At 39.8% G+C, this 17353-nt stretch overlaps 1 protein-coding gene across 1 annotated transcript in view; it reads left to right on the top strand.

Moving 5' to 3' along the window:
* The window catches only part of LOC124276438 (cubilin-like), a 71131-nt gene that overhangs the window by 17442 nt on the left and 36336 nt on the right, over positions 1-17353 (top strand). Inside the window, 17 exon segments of the mRNA XM_046712094.1 lie at positions 420-576; positions 1453-1640; positions 2205-2367; positions 3589-3814; positions 4239-4369; positions 5243-5429; positions 7409-7553; positions 7555-7570; positions 9004-9185; positions 9861-10014; positions 10550-10731; positions 11201-11360; positions 12450-12631; positions 13865-14033; positions 15017-15198; positions 15503-15665; positions 16859-16972. Of these exon segments, the coding sequence (XP_046568050.1) occupies positions 420-576; positions 1453-1640; positions 2205-2367; positions 3589-3814; positions 4239-4369; positions 5243-5429; positions 7409-7553; positions 7555-7570; positions 9004-9185; positions 9861-10014; positions 10550-10731; positions 11201-11360; positions 12450-12631; positions 13865-14033; positions 15017-15198; positions 15503-15665; positions 16859-16972 (2701 nt within the window).

Genomic DNA, 17353 nt, shown 5'->3' with positions numbered 1-17353 from the left:
GTAGATCCCTGACTTGATCTTATATATCAAAGAATGGTCAGCTCTGGGTGAGTTACGTGTCTGACTGGTGTACATGTTAAACTAGCATCTCAGTGGGATAACAATCAGAAGAAGTCCAGACTTACAAACTGAAAGGGTTGTTGTCGGCACAGGTACTACACATATGTACCCCAGTTACGTTTCTGTATGCAGAAATGTACCTTAAACAAAATCATAAAACAGAAATGTGCCCAGTACCCGAAACAGGGAATGAATCGATATTCCTAAACCAGGATATTGACCAGGTAAATTTATAATGGGCAAACTGTTCCATAGGAATAATTCTTCTGCTCATTTTCCATAGGTTGGAGAGTAATGGCGATATATATTTTTCGTAGTTTGCACAAATATGCAGTTCATCCTCTGCCCTGTTTCTGTAGGTGCGAGATGGTTCCGATCAGACGGCCACCCTGTTGGGACGATATTGTGGCAGTGACTCACCGGCCCCTGTCAGATCTACAGGCAACACAATGTATGTCTACTTCAGATCTGACTCTTCAATCAGGGGAGGAGGATTCCAAGCATCCTGGACAGTGGGTGAGTGAGTGAATGAGTGAGTGACTTAGTAGATGGGGGGATGATGAATGCTTTGAATTTATGCTATTCACCAAAATAAGTGCCCCCTTATAGAATTTCAGACCAGGATGTGAATATAAAACAAACGCCAGAAAAATATTCCCACTGTTCACAGAAAAATATTCCAATGGGCAAATAAGGGCAAAGTATGAAATGGTAAGCAAAACATGGTAAGACATGACACTCCATTTTTTCTTGGGTAAATTACAATAATGAACAAAAGAAGGTTTTCATATTTCCCTGATAAGGCCAGACCAATTTTATTTCTTTCATGGATCCACCTGTCATATTTTTGCAAGAATAAGAAAAAAACAGAAAGTCAAACCTGTAAATTTACAAGAAATTTTTTTTTAGATTGTGTTTTGCCCCATATACACTTCATAAATTGCCAAAAGAAAAATACTTTTAGTATAAATTTATTTATATATATTTAAATTCCCCTCCTGCCTTTAGGTTTTCTGAGGACAACAATCCATAAAACAAGAAATTAAATTGGTCTGGCCTAACTGTTATGAAAAATGCTTTAATTTTATTGACATTGAACTATAAGTTTCTTCATGACTGCTTTACTATTTTTCTTCAGGACTTCTTGACTAAGTTTTTTTTCACGACCACTAGATAAAATCTTCTTCATAGCTACTTGACTAATTTTCTTCTTCTTGACCATTTGTCTTCACCACAACTTGACTATGTTTCTTCAGGACAATGTGACTAAGTTTCTTCACGACCACCTGGGTCTTCAGCCTAATGAGTGAAAGCTTTAATTACCAGGTTACCCAAAAACGACAGGTTTCTGTATGTACTCCTTTTGTAATTATAAAATTGAATTGTTTTTAGCTTGCGGCGGAACCTTCACAGAGCCTACTGGAACACTAATGTCTCCTTCCTTCCCAAATGCTTACCCTCACAACAAGGAATGCATCTACATTATCAACCAGCCCTCCAACAACCGAATCACCTTGACCTTCTCAGCATTTGCCCTTGAGGGCAACTCAGGATCACAGTGTATCTTTGATTATCTAGAGGTTTGTATGGAGGCTGATTTTATGAGATGCATTGGGTTTTTGTTGAGTATTATCTATTCTTTATTCTTAAGATTTGTCTTACTGTTTCTCAAGTGGCCTCAGTTCTATGCCAAATTTATACACTGATGGTCAAAAGTACAACATCATTAGAACTGAAGAAATAATGTCATCTTTTCTCATACTATTTCCAACATCGCCTATTTAGATTACTGTTGCCAATGTCAGGTATCTAGCCTTCTAGTGTTAATGTCAACTATTTTATACCTTGCCTTCTGTTGCCAATGTCATCTATCTAGCATTCTGTTGCCAATGTCATCTATCTAGCCTGTTGCCAATGTCATCCATCAAGCCTGTTGCCAATGTCGCCTATCTAGCCTTCTGCTGTCCAATCATCTGTATAGGTATCTTTAGCCAGTCTTCCATGACTGTTTTTGTACTTACCTATCATCAGTCAGTTCATCCTCTGTCTGACCACAGCATCCACTGATCTATCATCTTGGTATTGGCCGTATGTTCTTGTGTGTGCTCTATCTGTATAAAGTGTACCATCTGTGGTGTGTACAGGTCCGTGATGGCGGTACGTCTTCAGCGCCGCTCCTGTCTCGGTCCTGTGGCTCTCAGCTGCCAGCAGTGCAGGCGTCCAGCCAGAACCAGATGTGGATCAAGTTCAAGACAGATGGCTCTGTGTCCAACACTGGTTTCCAAGCAACCTATGCATCGGAGGAAGGTTTGTAACTCATCATTGACAGAGATGTACAAGATCAGCTGGGGACCATTAAGACACACTGTTAACTGAAACCAAAGTTAACCAGAGTTAACTAAAGTTAACCAAAGTACCAGACAAGCTGCATGCTGACAAAATATTCTGATAAGAATACTTGTGGATCATAAATATTAAAAAACTGCCTTTGAAGGGTCAGAATTGGTCTTCACCATCCCATGGAGGGTCCATCTCCAGGTGGACAGGCTTGCTGACTTGGTTGATACTTGTCATTGTATCCCAGTTAAGTAGATTGATGCTTATGATGTCAATCACTGGATTTTCTGGTCCAGATTTGATCATTTACAGAGGGCTGAGTCTGGAGTTAGATAACAAACACAAAAAAAAACATGTTTAATCTGGACTAGGCTAATCTAAACAGTTCCAGCTGTCTGGATTTAATTCATTTGAACACCACTTTCTTTGTCTAAAAGGTTCATTATTGGGGGCAGTTTAGACAGTGACTGAGTTTTGTGCATGATGTGTCTAGAACCAGACTGGAAAAGTCATTTATTAGAAGGTATTTCAAATTAAGAGAGTTCATGTGCAACTTTGACGATGGATGTCAGATGTGACCTATTCAGTGTACATGGTACAAAGAGGTGGAGGGGTAGCCTAGTGGTTAAAGCCTTCGCTTGTCACACCGAAGACCCATGTTCAATTCCCCACGTGGGTACAATGTGTGAAGCCCATTTCAGGTGTCCCTCGCCGTGATATTGCTGGAATATTGCTAAAAGCGGCATAAGATAAAACTCACTCACTCACTCACTCACATGGTTCATAATACTTTGATTCATACTTGGAATACAATAATGCTCAAAATATGTACAGGACCACCTGTTACAGCTAATCCGTAATGGCATGATCTCATTACAGATTTACTGTAACAGGTGGCCCAGTACATATTTTGAACAGTATAACTATTGTAATATAAACGGATTTGGGGGTCTTTAACTTTTTTAGTGGTATGGTTCCAGATAGTTCAGATTTTCTTCAAATACCATGTAGCATTTTTTCCATTGTCCTCATCTTATCATTTTATTAGACTTACATATATACAATACAGAATATGCAGTTGGTAAATCTAGATTACTCATTTCTGAAGTTGATCACGGGATTGTCTGGTCCAGACTTGAATATTTAATGATAGGTATATCTGAGATAATGTCAAGAGTTTATGTTCTGTAGGTTGTGGACTGGTTCTGACAGGCACCACTGGACAGTTCCAGAGCCCTGGACATCCAAATGTGTACCCACATGGTGCCAACTGCACCTGGATCATCTCCGTGCCAGCGGGATTGGTCATCAGACTTCGCTTTGGTGCCTTCAGTCTGGAGGCCCATTCAAGATGTGCTTTTGATAGTGTGACAGTTTACGACAACTCCACCATCAATAGCGGCAGTCAGCTTGGAAGGTTGGTTGAGTGGTTGGGTGGCTGGCTGGCTGGCTGGCTGGCAAGTTATTTGGCTGGTTGCTATTTGTTTGGTTGGATGATTGGGCGGCTGGTTGGTTGGTTGGAGTGGTGGGTGGCTGTTTGGTTGGGTGGGTGGGTTGGTGGTTGGTTGGTTGGGTGGGTGGCTGGTTAGTTATTATTGTTGGTGGGTGGTTGGTTGGTTGGTTGGTTGGATGGGGTTTTGGGTGGCGAGTTTACCACCTTCACGAAGCATTGCCAATATCTAACACTGATTATGACGTTGATCTTTAAGCTTGGCTTAATATGGAATAGAATATACCAGATCATAAGTACAATCTAGTGACATGAAGAGTTCGAGATTGAAATCCTTTCACTTCTGCAAATGAGAGTTGTTTTCATCTTATGGTTGAGTTGTCTCCCCTAGGTACTGTGGCTCCACCACCCCGCCTGTGCAGACTTCCACCGATAATGTGATGACGGTGGTGTTTAGATCAGACAGCAGCATTGCCCATGAAGGATTCACTGCCTCTTACACCACTCTCAATGCTTCAACAAGTGAGTAGACCAGGGTCACTGAAAGAGCTTGTGTGTCTCTCAATGCTTCAGCTTGTGAGGACCCGTGAAGGTCCGGGTTAGAATGTACCTTCAGTAACCCATGCTTGTCGTAAGAGGCGACTAACGGGATCAGGTGGTCAAGCTCGCTGGCTTGATTGACACATGCCATTGGTTCCCAATCGCGCAGATCGATGCCCATGCTGTTGATCACTGGATTTTCAGGTCCAGACACGATTATTTACAGACCTCCGCCATATAGCTGGAATATTGCTGAGTGTGGCATAAAGCTAAACTCACTCACCCCCTCAGCTTGTGAGTAGACCAGGGCTAAACTAATGAGAATGTGTGCCTCTCAAACTGAAACAGTAGCATTGCCGATGAAGCATTCTCTGGCATGTTCACCTCTCTCTATGCTTAAGGCCACTGTCCAGCTGAGCAGAGTTTGTAAAATGGTATAGAAGTCAGGAAATGATGTAACCTGGCAACTGATTAGCAAGACTCACAACAAACTATCATAATGTGCAATGTTTCAGATGCAAGTAGGTTAAATCTGATATTTCCTACAGAAAAACTTGAGATGTTGAAAAGGAGACAAGGGGGCAGTGGGGTAGCCTAGTGGTTAAAATGTTCGCTCATCACGCCGAAGACCCGGGTTCAATTCCCCACATGGGTACAATGGGTGAAGCTCATTTCATGTGTCCCCTGTCATGATATGGCTCGAATATTGCTAAAAGTGGCGTAAAAGCAAACTCACTCACTAAACGGAGACACCCTTGCAGTTTCCAATATAATGATATATGGATAGAGAGAAGATATTAGAATTGAGTATTTGATGGCTACATTTGCAAATTTGTTCATCATCTGTTATAACAGTATGTGGATCAGCATTGACGACCATGACTGGTGTTGTGACCAGCCCTAACTACCCTAATAACTACCCTCACCAGCGGGAATGTGTATGGACGATCACAGTGCCTTCCGGAAACCAGATTCTCCTCAACTTCACGGACTTCAGCATGGAATACCATCAAAACTGCAACTTTGACTATGTTGAAATCAGGTACAAAGGCCACACTATAGCCACAGTGTTTGGGGGTGGGCATTTTTAATGCTGCACTCTGCAATATTTCCGCAATATGCAGTGGTCTCTATATAATCTTGTCTGAAACAGACAATCCAGTGATAACAGCATTTGCGATTAGGATACGATGTGTCAACCAAGTCAGCAAGTCTGACCACATGATCCCCTTAGTTGCCTCTTACGACAAGCATGGGCTGCTGAAGACCAATTCTAACCCGGATCTTCACAGGTCTCAATATATCAATGTATGTTTATATTTTGGTAAAACACACAACTGGGAACCGATGACATGAGTCAACCAAGTCAGTGAGCCTGACCACCTGATTCTGTTGTCACTTCTTATGACAAGCATAGGCTGCTGAAGACCAATTCTAACCCGGATCTACACAGGTCTCAATATATCAATGTATATTTATATTTTGGTAAACCACAGGTCAACTGTACTAGAGTGGAAATTCCTAAACTGTTGTTTCTTGGGAGATCTAGAGCAGGTAGACCTGAAGTGTTATTTCTAGAGAGACCAAGATTTGGAGTGGAAATTCCTAGTGTTGAGAAACCTAAGCATTTGTCACCACTCGCCCCTTTCCGTAACCTCAAAGAAGACTCGTCCCCCTCTCTATGCTTGTTATATGCGAAAATACGACAAAACCAATCAGAACGCGCGTAAATGAGCGCGGTGCTTTGATAAAAATAATCCCGAGTACTTAAATTGTTTATGGCATTATGTCATTGTTTAAAGAATCATTAAAAATATATATCGCCATATTGAAAGTACAAAGAACGTAGCTAAAAGGATTTTTCTGCCTATTATGAAGTTTTTAATAAGAATCATGCAATTGATGGTGAGAGATTCAAATACACGCACATGCGTTTGTTGGCATAACTGCTCTCATGGGTGCAACTGATTGTGTTTCTGACGATCTTGCAGGCTTGTTATGGATATTGTACGTGCGCTTCGACCAAATTTTAGGAAATGTAATTATAATCGCTACGAGTTTCAAAAGAACAATATCGTATTTGTATGTAACTAATCAATCTTAATATTTAACATTGGGCTTATATTTCATAGCTCTGGGGATATTTTAGTCTGACTGTGTTTTGGTCATTCATATATTTTTTTCAGCGAATTCATTTGAAATTCCACCAGGGGTGTGACAGCAAGGTTACACGAATGTTCAGTTTGAGAAATATTTTAAATTCATTTTTAAGTATCTGCTTTGGAATTTGTAGCTGAATGTTTTGTTGTATATTCAATAAAACAATTCCCATTGTGATGATTAAACCCTATTAAGAAAATTAACATAATTGGAAATATAAAGTGAACAGCTGGTAATAATTACATTAGAATATGTCTTTAACAAATATGTTTTTCTCCTTCTTTTAGTTGTATCAAATAGGTTTAATTCTTTAAAATAAATAAGTAAAACAAAAACAAAAACAACAATCTAGCAATGCAATGTACATGTGCTTCGGTGATTTTTAGAAACATTGGAATCAAACAGGGATACAGTTAACGTTCTTGTTTAAAGTAGTTCTGATGTTCATACGCCAATATGAAATCCTTCTAGAGGGGCACGAGTCGCTATTCGGCTTGTCCCGGAATAACACAAGTTGGTCGCTATTCGGCTTGTCCCGGAATAACACGAGTTGGTCACGAATGAAACCTAAGGTGTTAGTCCTTCGGGAGCGGTGGGGTGGCCTTGTGGGTAAAGCGTTCACAGGTGACACCAAAGACCTGGGTTCAATTCCCCACATGGGTACAATGTGTGAAGCCCATTCTGGTTTTCCCTACTGTGATATTGCTGGAATATTGCTAAAAGCGGCGTAAGACCAATCTCACTCATTCACTTACTATTAGTCCTTCAGAGATTTAGATTGGGGAGTCCTTGGCTTATTCATCTTAGGTTACTGCTCCAATAATTATGCATTGTCTTAACAAGACACTTGATTTGTTACAGAAATGGAGGGTACAGCACCTCTCCTCTGGCTGGCAAGTACTGTGGCTCAACAACACCTCCCAACATTGTGTCTCATAGCAACCAGATGTACATCAAGTTTAAATCTGATGTGTCTTTCTCTGCTCGAGGCTTCAGGATTTCCTACTGATGGAACTGCTACAGGTTTGTCGCTGCCTCCTGCAGTCATTGAAACTGGCTCAACCATTGCCATAATCTTTGAAATCTCTGCTGTAATCAGTCACAGGATAGTTTAACATGGAGATGTAATAGTACTGATGTGTCATAGAATAGATTTGAATGGGGACATCTTGCTGTAATAGTTCCAGAGTTTCACAGAATAGATTTGAATGGGGACATCTTCTTGTAATGGTTCCAGAGTTTTAGAGAATAGATTTGAATGGGGACATCTTGTTGTAATGGTTCCAGAGTTTCACAAAATAGATATGAATGGGGACATCTTCTTGTAATGGTTCCAGAGTTTCACAGAATAGATTTGAATGGGGACATCTTGTTGTAATGGTTCCAGAGTTTCAGAGAATAGATTTGAATGGGGACATCTTGTTGTAATGGTTCCAGAGTTTTAGAGAATAGATTTGAATGGGGACATCTTCTTGTAATGGTTCCAGAGTTTCACAGAATAGATTTGAATGGGGACATCTTGTTGTAATGGTTCCAGAGTTTCACAGAATAGATTTGAATGGGGACATCTTGTTGTAATGGTTCCAGAGTTTCACAAAATAGATATGAATGGGGACATCTTGTAATGGTTTAACAGTTTCACAGAATAGATTTGAATGGGGACATCTTGTAATGGTTTAACAGTTTCACAGAATAGATTTGAATGGGGACATCTTGTAATGGTTCCAGAGTTTCACAGAATAGATTTGAATGGGGACATCTTGTTGTAATGGTTCCAGAGTTTCACAGAATAGATTTGAATGGGGACATCTTGTTGTAATGGTTCCAGAGTTTCACAGAATAGATTTGAATGGGGACATCTTCTTGTAATGGTTCCAGAGTTTCACAGAATAGATTTGAATGGGGACATCTTGTTGTAATGGTTCCAGAGTTTCACAGAATAGATTTGAATGGGGACATCTTGTTGTAATGGTTCCAGAGTTTCACAGAATAGATTTGAATGGGGACATCTTGTTGTAATGGTTCCAGAGTTTCACAGAATAGATTTGAATGGGGACATCTTGTTGTAATGGTTCCAGAGTTTCAGAGAATAGATTTGAATGGGGACATCTTGTTGTAATGGTTCCAGAGTTTCACAAAATAGATATGAATGGGGACATCTTGTAATGGTTTAACAGTTTCACAGAATAGATTTGAATGGGGACATCTTGTTGTAATGGTTCCAGAGTTTCACAGAATAGATTTGAATGGGGACATCTTGTTGTAATGGTTCCAGAGTTTTAGAGAATAGATTTGAATGGGTCATCTTGTAATGGTTCCAGAGTTTCACAAAATAGATTTGAATTGGGACATCTTGTTGTAATGGTTCCAGACTTTCACAAACTAGATTTGAATGGGGACATCATTGTTGTAATGGTTCCAGATTTTCAGAGATTTTCATCTGTTGCCATTTGCAGGTTGCGGTGCTGATCTAACAACTCCTACTGGTAGCTTCATATCCCCAAATTACCCGATGCCATACGGACACAATGCTGAATGCTTCTGGACAGTGACCACCTCTCGGGGAAGCACAATAGCCTTGACCTTTACAGACTTTGACATTGAGTCTCACACCACATGCAGTTTCGACTATGTTCTGGTAATTTTAGTTTGAACTTTTGACGAATGAATCTGTGTGTCTGCGTCCATCTATAACAAACACCCTCTCACCCTTTTACTTCCTCACCCTGGAAGATATTAAAACTTGTTCTTCTCACTGCATGGCTGAAATAATGCCAGGGCAAATTTATATTATACTCACTCACTCGCTAACTCTCACTCTTTTATTCTCTCACCCATGTACTCTCTCTGACCTTCATAGCCTTCATTGTCATATTCTCCCCTTCAAGCATTGTCACCCTGTCACCCTCTCACACTTCTGTTTGCTCACTAAAGTCACCCTCTCACCCTCCTCTCACTCAGATTATCTTCTCTCGCTCTCAGTTTTTTCACCTTCCTCTTTTATTTACACTTTTTACCCCATCACCTCTCACCTTCTTGCCCTTCTCACCCTCTCTCTTCTCATCTTACTCACCCTCCCACCAAACTCACCCTGCCCAAATTCTTACTTCTCTTCTTACGCACCCTCTCACATTCTCACCTGTCTCAACCTTCTAACATTGCATTATTTTTTTTCACCGTAAGCTTACCTTGTGCAAAATACACATCATGTCAGAAAGCACACATGTAATCTCCAAATCATCATCATCGTTGTTGCCGTTGTCGTCATCGTCACCACCACCATTGCTACCATCTCACCCTATCTGTGTTGTAGGTCCGTGATGGGGACTCCGGGGGCAACCAACTAGCCAAACTCTGTGGCAACACCATCCCCAACCCAGTCATATCCACAAACAACACAATTTGGATCAAGTACAGAACCGATTTCTCTGTGGCAGGCCGTGGTTTCCAAGCTGTTTATTCAACATGTGAGATGGTGTTATATTATGTCTCCTGATTTCACAATTACATCCTCATGCTTCTGCTCTTAAATTCCTTTTTTTCATACATGCGTTGTTTTTCTTCTGCATTTAATGCACTAAGGATTTCATGTTATTTTATAAGAGTTAACACACTCTTTTGTGTTTTATCCTACATGATGCAAAATTCATTGTGATCTGTATTAATGCTTGTGTTCCTTCTTTACTGATAAAAAAGTTTTAAAAAAAGATTCAATCAAGAAGGCAATAACAAGACTAGTTTTAATATTTTACCTTATTAAGTCACTGAAGTGATTTTGTAAGAATATATACTCATGCCAATAATGGTTGTCACCCCCTTCAATCCTTTTAATTGGAGAGGGGGTGTGGGTTGGGGTGGGGAGGGGGGTGACAACCATTATTGGCATGAGTATATAAGAACTTATTTTAATATCAGAAACATTCTATTTCTTAATATGTAATTTATTTTTTATATATTCTGCAAAAATTAGAAATGTTTCTTAATAAAATCATTGTAATTCAGCTTGCAACAACCGATTGTCTGCGTTCAGTGGGGTCATTGAGAGTCCAAACTTCCCAAACCCATACCCCCACAGCCGGAACTGTACCTGGATCATTGACACCACTCTTGGCAACACCATCAACGTCTCCTTTACCAACTTTGACATTGAATCTCACTCATCATGCAATTATGACTATCTTCAGGTGAGTTTTAAGGAGGTAGAGATGGCACAGTAGGCTAAGGGGTAAGATTACAGAATACTGGATACCTGGATCTTTGAAAGCACGCAAGTTTACTTTTGTTTTGGGTTTGGTTTAGGTTTAGGTTTATGGTTAGGGTAAAGTTTAGGGTTAGCATTAGGGTTAGGGTGATGTGATACTAAACAATATGGCTGGTTTGTATCCGGTATTCTGTAGGTGTTTTTTATCCCTTAGGCAAACCAGGATCTGACATTTATCAGTTCTAATGTTGCATTCCATAATAAAGTGACAGTTATAATATTTCAAAGAAAAATGAATTTATACGTTCATTAGGGATTGGTCATGTGTTGTAGTGGAGAGGTAGGTGAAAATACGTTGCATATATTGTTGAGGGGATACAGGGGATCAAAATATGATCCAGTCCAGGGACCGATTTCACCCCCAGAGGTAATATCTTTCCTATGATTTCCAGATCCGTGATGGTGATGCTCCATCTGATGATCCTATTGGAACATATTGTGGGTCGAGTTTGCCGCAGGCAATTGCCTCTACAGGAAGCAGTCTCTGGATCAACTTTTTGTCTGATTCGTCTGTTGCAAGGAATGGTTTCCGCCTTCAGTGGCTGACAGATGGTAAGAAGAGATGAGTATTTGGTAAAATAGGAAACATACTTTCAGATTTCATCAAATAGCAAAATACCATCTACAAATGGGACCAAGAGGAATTGCAACATTTCCTTGGAAGACTTAACATAATCAGAGAAGATTGTGGTTTAGCTGGTGGTTAAAGAGCAAATTCGTGAAGCTTATTGCAATGGTTCAGTCTCTTATGTGGTATAAAGCTTCAAATCAAAAGTGATACTGCTTAATAACTACCAAAAATGAGTTCAAATCATTTGGAATTCCATTTCAATTGATTTTGGGGAGGTTTCTCAAGTCATCATCAAATGGGATACAGGGTGGCCAGTTGTCTACACCCTTGCAGAGTTGTGTACCTTGGGGATGCATGAAACCTATCATTGTTGGTTCAAATCCCAGCTTGCTCCTGTTAAGATTCCAGGTTTGTCAGCACTATCCCTATGCTAGTGGATTTCGACAGAATGGTTGATGTCAAAGAATGGCACAATTTTTCGCTTTTCTCCCACGTTAAAGCTTAGATGCAACCAACAAAATAAACATAATTAAAACACAGTAATCATTTAGTCATGACATATAATATACATTGCTGATTATGAAAAAAATAAAAATAAATTATAAACGTGCAATTGCAAATCAAAAGTGCAATATTTTGTACTTGGGTATACTACCCTCGAAACAAAGCACCCGGGATACCGAACCCAGTCATGTGCTATGTGCGCAGCGCAGCACAGCTGTTCAAACCACTTTTCACCCCAGCTGTTTTTTTTTTTAGTGAATTGTTTGAACTCCAATTTCACGGGATTTTTTTATCGCGTTAAGAATTCAATAAGTTGAATTTGCATTTTGGATAATTTGTTACTGTAAGTCCATACTGAAAGGTATCAGAATCTGCAAAGTTGTGTTTTGCATTGCATGTAAGCTTTAAGCAGACACTAGAACTGTAAAACTGTTGAAATTGGCATTTACCTAAGCTGTCTGACTGACTCACCTACCCACTTACTAATCAGGTACAAGATGCAGGAAGTAGCTGGTAATTAAATGCTGGCCTTAAGGGAAGTTTGATCATGAAACCCTTCTCTTTAGGTTGTGGTGGTGACTTGACGGGAACATCAGGTACATTCTCAAGTCCAAACTTTCCCAACCCTTACCCCCACCGGCGCCAGTGTGAGTGGAGAATCAGTGTACCCACAGGAAGTGCTGTGCAGCTCACCATCTCTCCATTTGACCTTGAGTCTCACTCACAGTGCCGTTTTGATGTCCTAGAGGTGAGAACATGTTAAGTTGTCCTTGAGGTGTGACATCTTACAGGTGAGAACTTGTTAAGTTGTCCTTGAGTTGCGATTTTATGATATCCCAGATGTAAGAACTCGTTAAGCTGTTGAGATTTGTTATGACATCCATGAAGTGAGAACATGTTAAGTTGTCCTTGAGTTGTTATATCCTTGAGGTGAGAACTTGTTAAGTTGTCCCTAAGTTGAGATTTGTTATGATATCCATGAAGTGAGAACATGTTAAGTTGTCCTTGAGTTGTTATATCCTTGAGGTGAGAACGTGTTAGGTTGTCCTTAAGTTGAGATATGTATTGATATCCATGAAGGGATAGCATGTTAAGTTGTCCTTGAGTTGTTATATCCTTGAGGTGAGAACTTGTTAAGTTGTCCTTGGGACGAGAACTTGTTAGGTTGTCCTTAAGTTGAGATTTGTATTGATATCCTAGGGGTGAGAACTTGTTAAGATGTCCTTGAGTTTTTATGATGTTCTTGAGGTGATGACTTGTTAAGATGTCTTTGAGATGTTATTTGTGACACTGTCCTTAAGATAAGGATTTGTTATATCTTAGAGGTGGGATATTTGTGAGTAAAGAACTTGTTACAATGTCTTATAGTGTGAATGTGTTTTCCTAGGGACGCAATAATTTTATCCATGCCTTCGATGTGTGACATTAAAATGATGTACTACGGGTAAGACAATCACACAATCAATAGGAATCTAAGAACATACAAGATCCAGTAGAAATTCTAATGACCACATTCTAGGTGTAAAACAATCAAAAGAACGATAGGAACCTGATAAAACACAACATGCAGTAGAAATTCCAATGACCACATTCTAGGTGTAAAACAATCAAAAGAACAATAGGAACCTAATAACATACAACATCCAGTAGAATTTCTAATGACCATGTTCCAGGTGTAAAACAATCAAAAGAACAATAGGAACCTAATAACATACAACATCCAGTAGAATTTCTAATGACCACATTCTAGGTGTAAAACAATCAAAAGAACAATAGGAACCTAATAACATACAACATCCAGTAGAAATTATAATGACCACATTCCAGGTGTAAAACAATCAAAAGAACAATAGGAACCTAATAACATACAACATCCAGTAGAAATTCTAATGACCATGTTCCAGGTGTAAAACAATCAAAAGAACAATAGGAACCTAATAACATACAACATCCAGTAGAAATTCTAATGACCATGTTCCAGGTATATGGGGGCCCTGATGACTCTGCTGCTCGACTGACTCAGTTGTGCCACACCCAAACAACAGCGCAGATTGTCACAACCACCGGCAACACCATGTTTGTCCGATTCAAGAGTGACTCCAGCGTTGCCGGCACAGGATTTAATGCTACCTTCACTGCCATTACAGGAGGTAATGTACTTGAAACAAGCTCTAACACAATGGGGTGCTGAGGTGGCATAGTGGTTAAAGCATTGTCTCGTCTTGCCGAAGACACAGGATCGATTCTCCACATGAGTACAATGTGTGAAGCCCATTTCTGGTGTCCCCCGTTGCGATATTGCTGGAATATTGCTAAAGTGGTGTAAAACCATGTGGGGAATAAAACTCTTAACCAAAAGGCTACCCCACCACCCAAAGGTTATAAAGAATGCAAGGGACCATTACTTTTACTTTCGTATGACCATAGTTGATTATATGTATTTCAACTATAGAAGTAGTATGTGACTTGTTTGAGTGGCATTTTTAGAAGTTGAGACGTACAATATGGAACAAGTTTTTATGGATAACAACTTCTTTATTTAGAGTGAGTTAGACGTCTTGTACCGATGTCTTGCAACGTACAAGAATCTGTATCGAAACGTCGCACTCACGAAATAAAGAAGTTGTTATCCATAAAAAACTTGTTCCATAAAGTAGTATGTGGTCAGGAACACAAAAAGCAATTAGTTTATCATAAGTGTTTTAGTTACAAAAATAGTTTACTGCATTTCTTAAAGTTGGCTCTTCGAAATATCCACTGTAATTTTTCAAATGGAGGAGCTACAAAATTTTAGGACGGTCACAAAACAGATTATTTTTCAGAATATGTCAGGTAAATGTTTTAGTTTCTGTAAAAAAATTTGGAGCAATTATTTTTTCCAGATTTTCGGGACCCTATTTTTGTTTAAAGGAATTCCTAGGCGACACCTTCCAGAGTGGTAACTATGGGTTTATGGGGTTAACAAAGAGATAAGCATTTCAGGATGTCCAGTAAACGATTTGTCCATTTATCATTGTTAGTTCATAATTTATTCCTACCAGGGTTGGAGACTTAGGTTGTGAAACAGGTTGCTGTTAACATTGACACCGAAGGAATGAGAACACATTCACAATCAACGTTAATTTTGTCCTAGGTTGTGGAGGATTTTTCAGTACGCGCACTGGCACAATATATTCCAAGAACTATCCGAGTCCCTATCCACACAACACAGACTGCCAGTGGCTGATACAGCTGGAGGAGAACCGTCCAGTGGAGCTCACGTTTGTAGACTTTGATGTTGAGGGCTCCACAACTTGCCGTTTCGACTATGTTACTGTAAGTAATTACTAATTGTTTGAATGTGACTGATTTGAACCATAAAAGTAAAAAGCATGCATTTTTCCTGGATATCATAAAGTTCATACTTAGCAATGCAAAAACATTTTATTATTTATTCTTGAACAAAATTTAGTGAGTGAGGATAAAAACTGGTTTGCAAAGTATATAAAATGTATGATGTTATATGACGGCCTGTTATCACAGGATTCTCAGGATTGTTGAATGTATGTCAGGTAATATATCCAGATGATGATATATGATTTGTTTCAAGGAGAATTTATACATTTATTGATGCCTCTAGGTTAATGACGGCGACAATGATAACTCTACGGAACTGCTACGACACTGCGGTAATGCACTCCCTAACCCAGTCACCTACAGATCCTCCAACAACCAGATGTACATACGAATGAGAACAGACTTCTCTGTAGCCGGCAGAGGGTTCAAGGCAAACTATGTAACAGGTATGCTGGTACAACCATGGCTTTGATGATGACCCAGGGGACGACCCAGATGACCCCAACCCCAACACTTTGAGGCGACTAACAGGATTGGGCAGTCGGGCTCGCTGACTTGGTTGACACATGTCATTGTATCCCAATTCCATACATTGATGCTCATGCTGTTGATCAGTGGATTGTCTGGTCCGGACTTGATTATTTAAAGACTGCCACGATATAGCTGGAATATTGCTGAGTGCGGCGTTCAGCAACAAGCAAACAAATCATATCCTCTGATCCCTGTTTGAAACACCAACCAACACCACCATTCTCCCTGATTCCGTGTGATTTTCAACACCATCTGGTTGCATTTCTTATCCAAACCCCATTTTACAACAACATCTGTGTCCACACCCTCACTGAATCACATTAAAGACACAATCATTGTTCACATCTTTTTCGAATCATTTTTATCCCCCCGACATGTAATGCGGAGGGGGATATAGTTGATGCCTCGTCCGTCTGTCCGTCCGTAATCATTTGGTTTCCGGAGCATAACTCAAAAACCGTTCAGTATTTTTCAACAGAAATTGGTAGATATATCAAACAGAACTTAAGGTGGTGCCTTTTGCCATTTACATATTTTTGTCATTTTATTTTTCTCGGTTTCCATGGAAACGTTTTGGACTTAGTTTTTAAAGAGGGGGTGGGCTTCGTTTCCAGAGCATAACTCTTTAACCATTCTATATTTTTCAACAAAACTTGGTAGATATATCAAACAGAACCTTAAGTGGTGCCTTTTGGACACCTCGAAAACTTCTTAATATCTTTCAGCAAAACTTGGTAGTTATGTGAGGCAGATGCCAAAGTGGTGCCTTTTGCTATTTACTTTTCCGGGTTTACATGGAAATGATTCGGACTTAGTACCAGAATTGAGGGGTGGGCTTCATTTCCGGAGCACAACTCAAAAAGCATTCAATATCTTTCAACAGAACTTGGCAGATATTTGAGACAGATCTTGAAGTGGTGCCTTTTGCTATTTAAAGATTTTTGGCATTTTTTATGCTTTCATGATTTCCATGGAAACGGTTTTGAACTTTAAGTAACTGCCAGATGATTTGTTCTTTCAAATATGTGGGGGGTTGGGGGGATATGTCATCTTGTGATGACTCTTGTTACATCACCATAACAGGAATGTCACTTGTCTGTGTCCACAGCGTGCGGCGGAGTGAGGAACGCCGAGACGGATGGAGTCCTCACCAGCACCAACTACCCCAACACCTACGACAGAAACAGCAACTGCACTTGGCTGATCCAGGCAGACCACAACAGTAGGTGTCGTTGTCATGAGCCGAGTGAACATTTATCAATATCACTGTCTGTAAAGCAACCCCCCCAAAAGGTGACCCCCTATATATACTGAGAGATACAAATAACGTCCAACATTCCCTTTAATATTTTCCAGTTTTCATCACCAGCTTTGAATAGCATTGTGGTAATGAAAACTGGAAAATAATAAAGGAATGTTTGAATTTTCCTGTTATCCTTTTTTCTCTCATTATATTTTAATACATTGTCCTTTTCTGATTCAATTCTCCACATGGGTACAATGTGTGAAGCCCATTTCTGGTGTCCTATGCCATAATATTGCTGGAATATTGCTAAAAGCAGCATAAAACCATACTCACTCAATCAGTCCCTTTCAGAAGTCA

This window comes from Haliotis rubra, unplaced genomic scaffold, assembly GCF_003918875.1.
Source record: "Haliotis rubra isolate DU_JTF1 unplaced genomic scaffold, ASM391887v1 Scf1050, whole genome shotgun sequence".
Taxonomy (NCBI): Eukaryota; Metazoa; Mollusca; class Gastropoda; order Lepetellida; family Haliotidae; genus Haliotis; species Haliotis rubra.
Note: the sequence above shows the minus strand (reverse complement) of the source record. Positions and strands in the feature narration are given on the sequence as shown.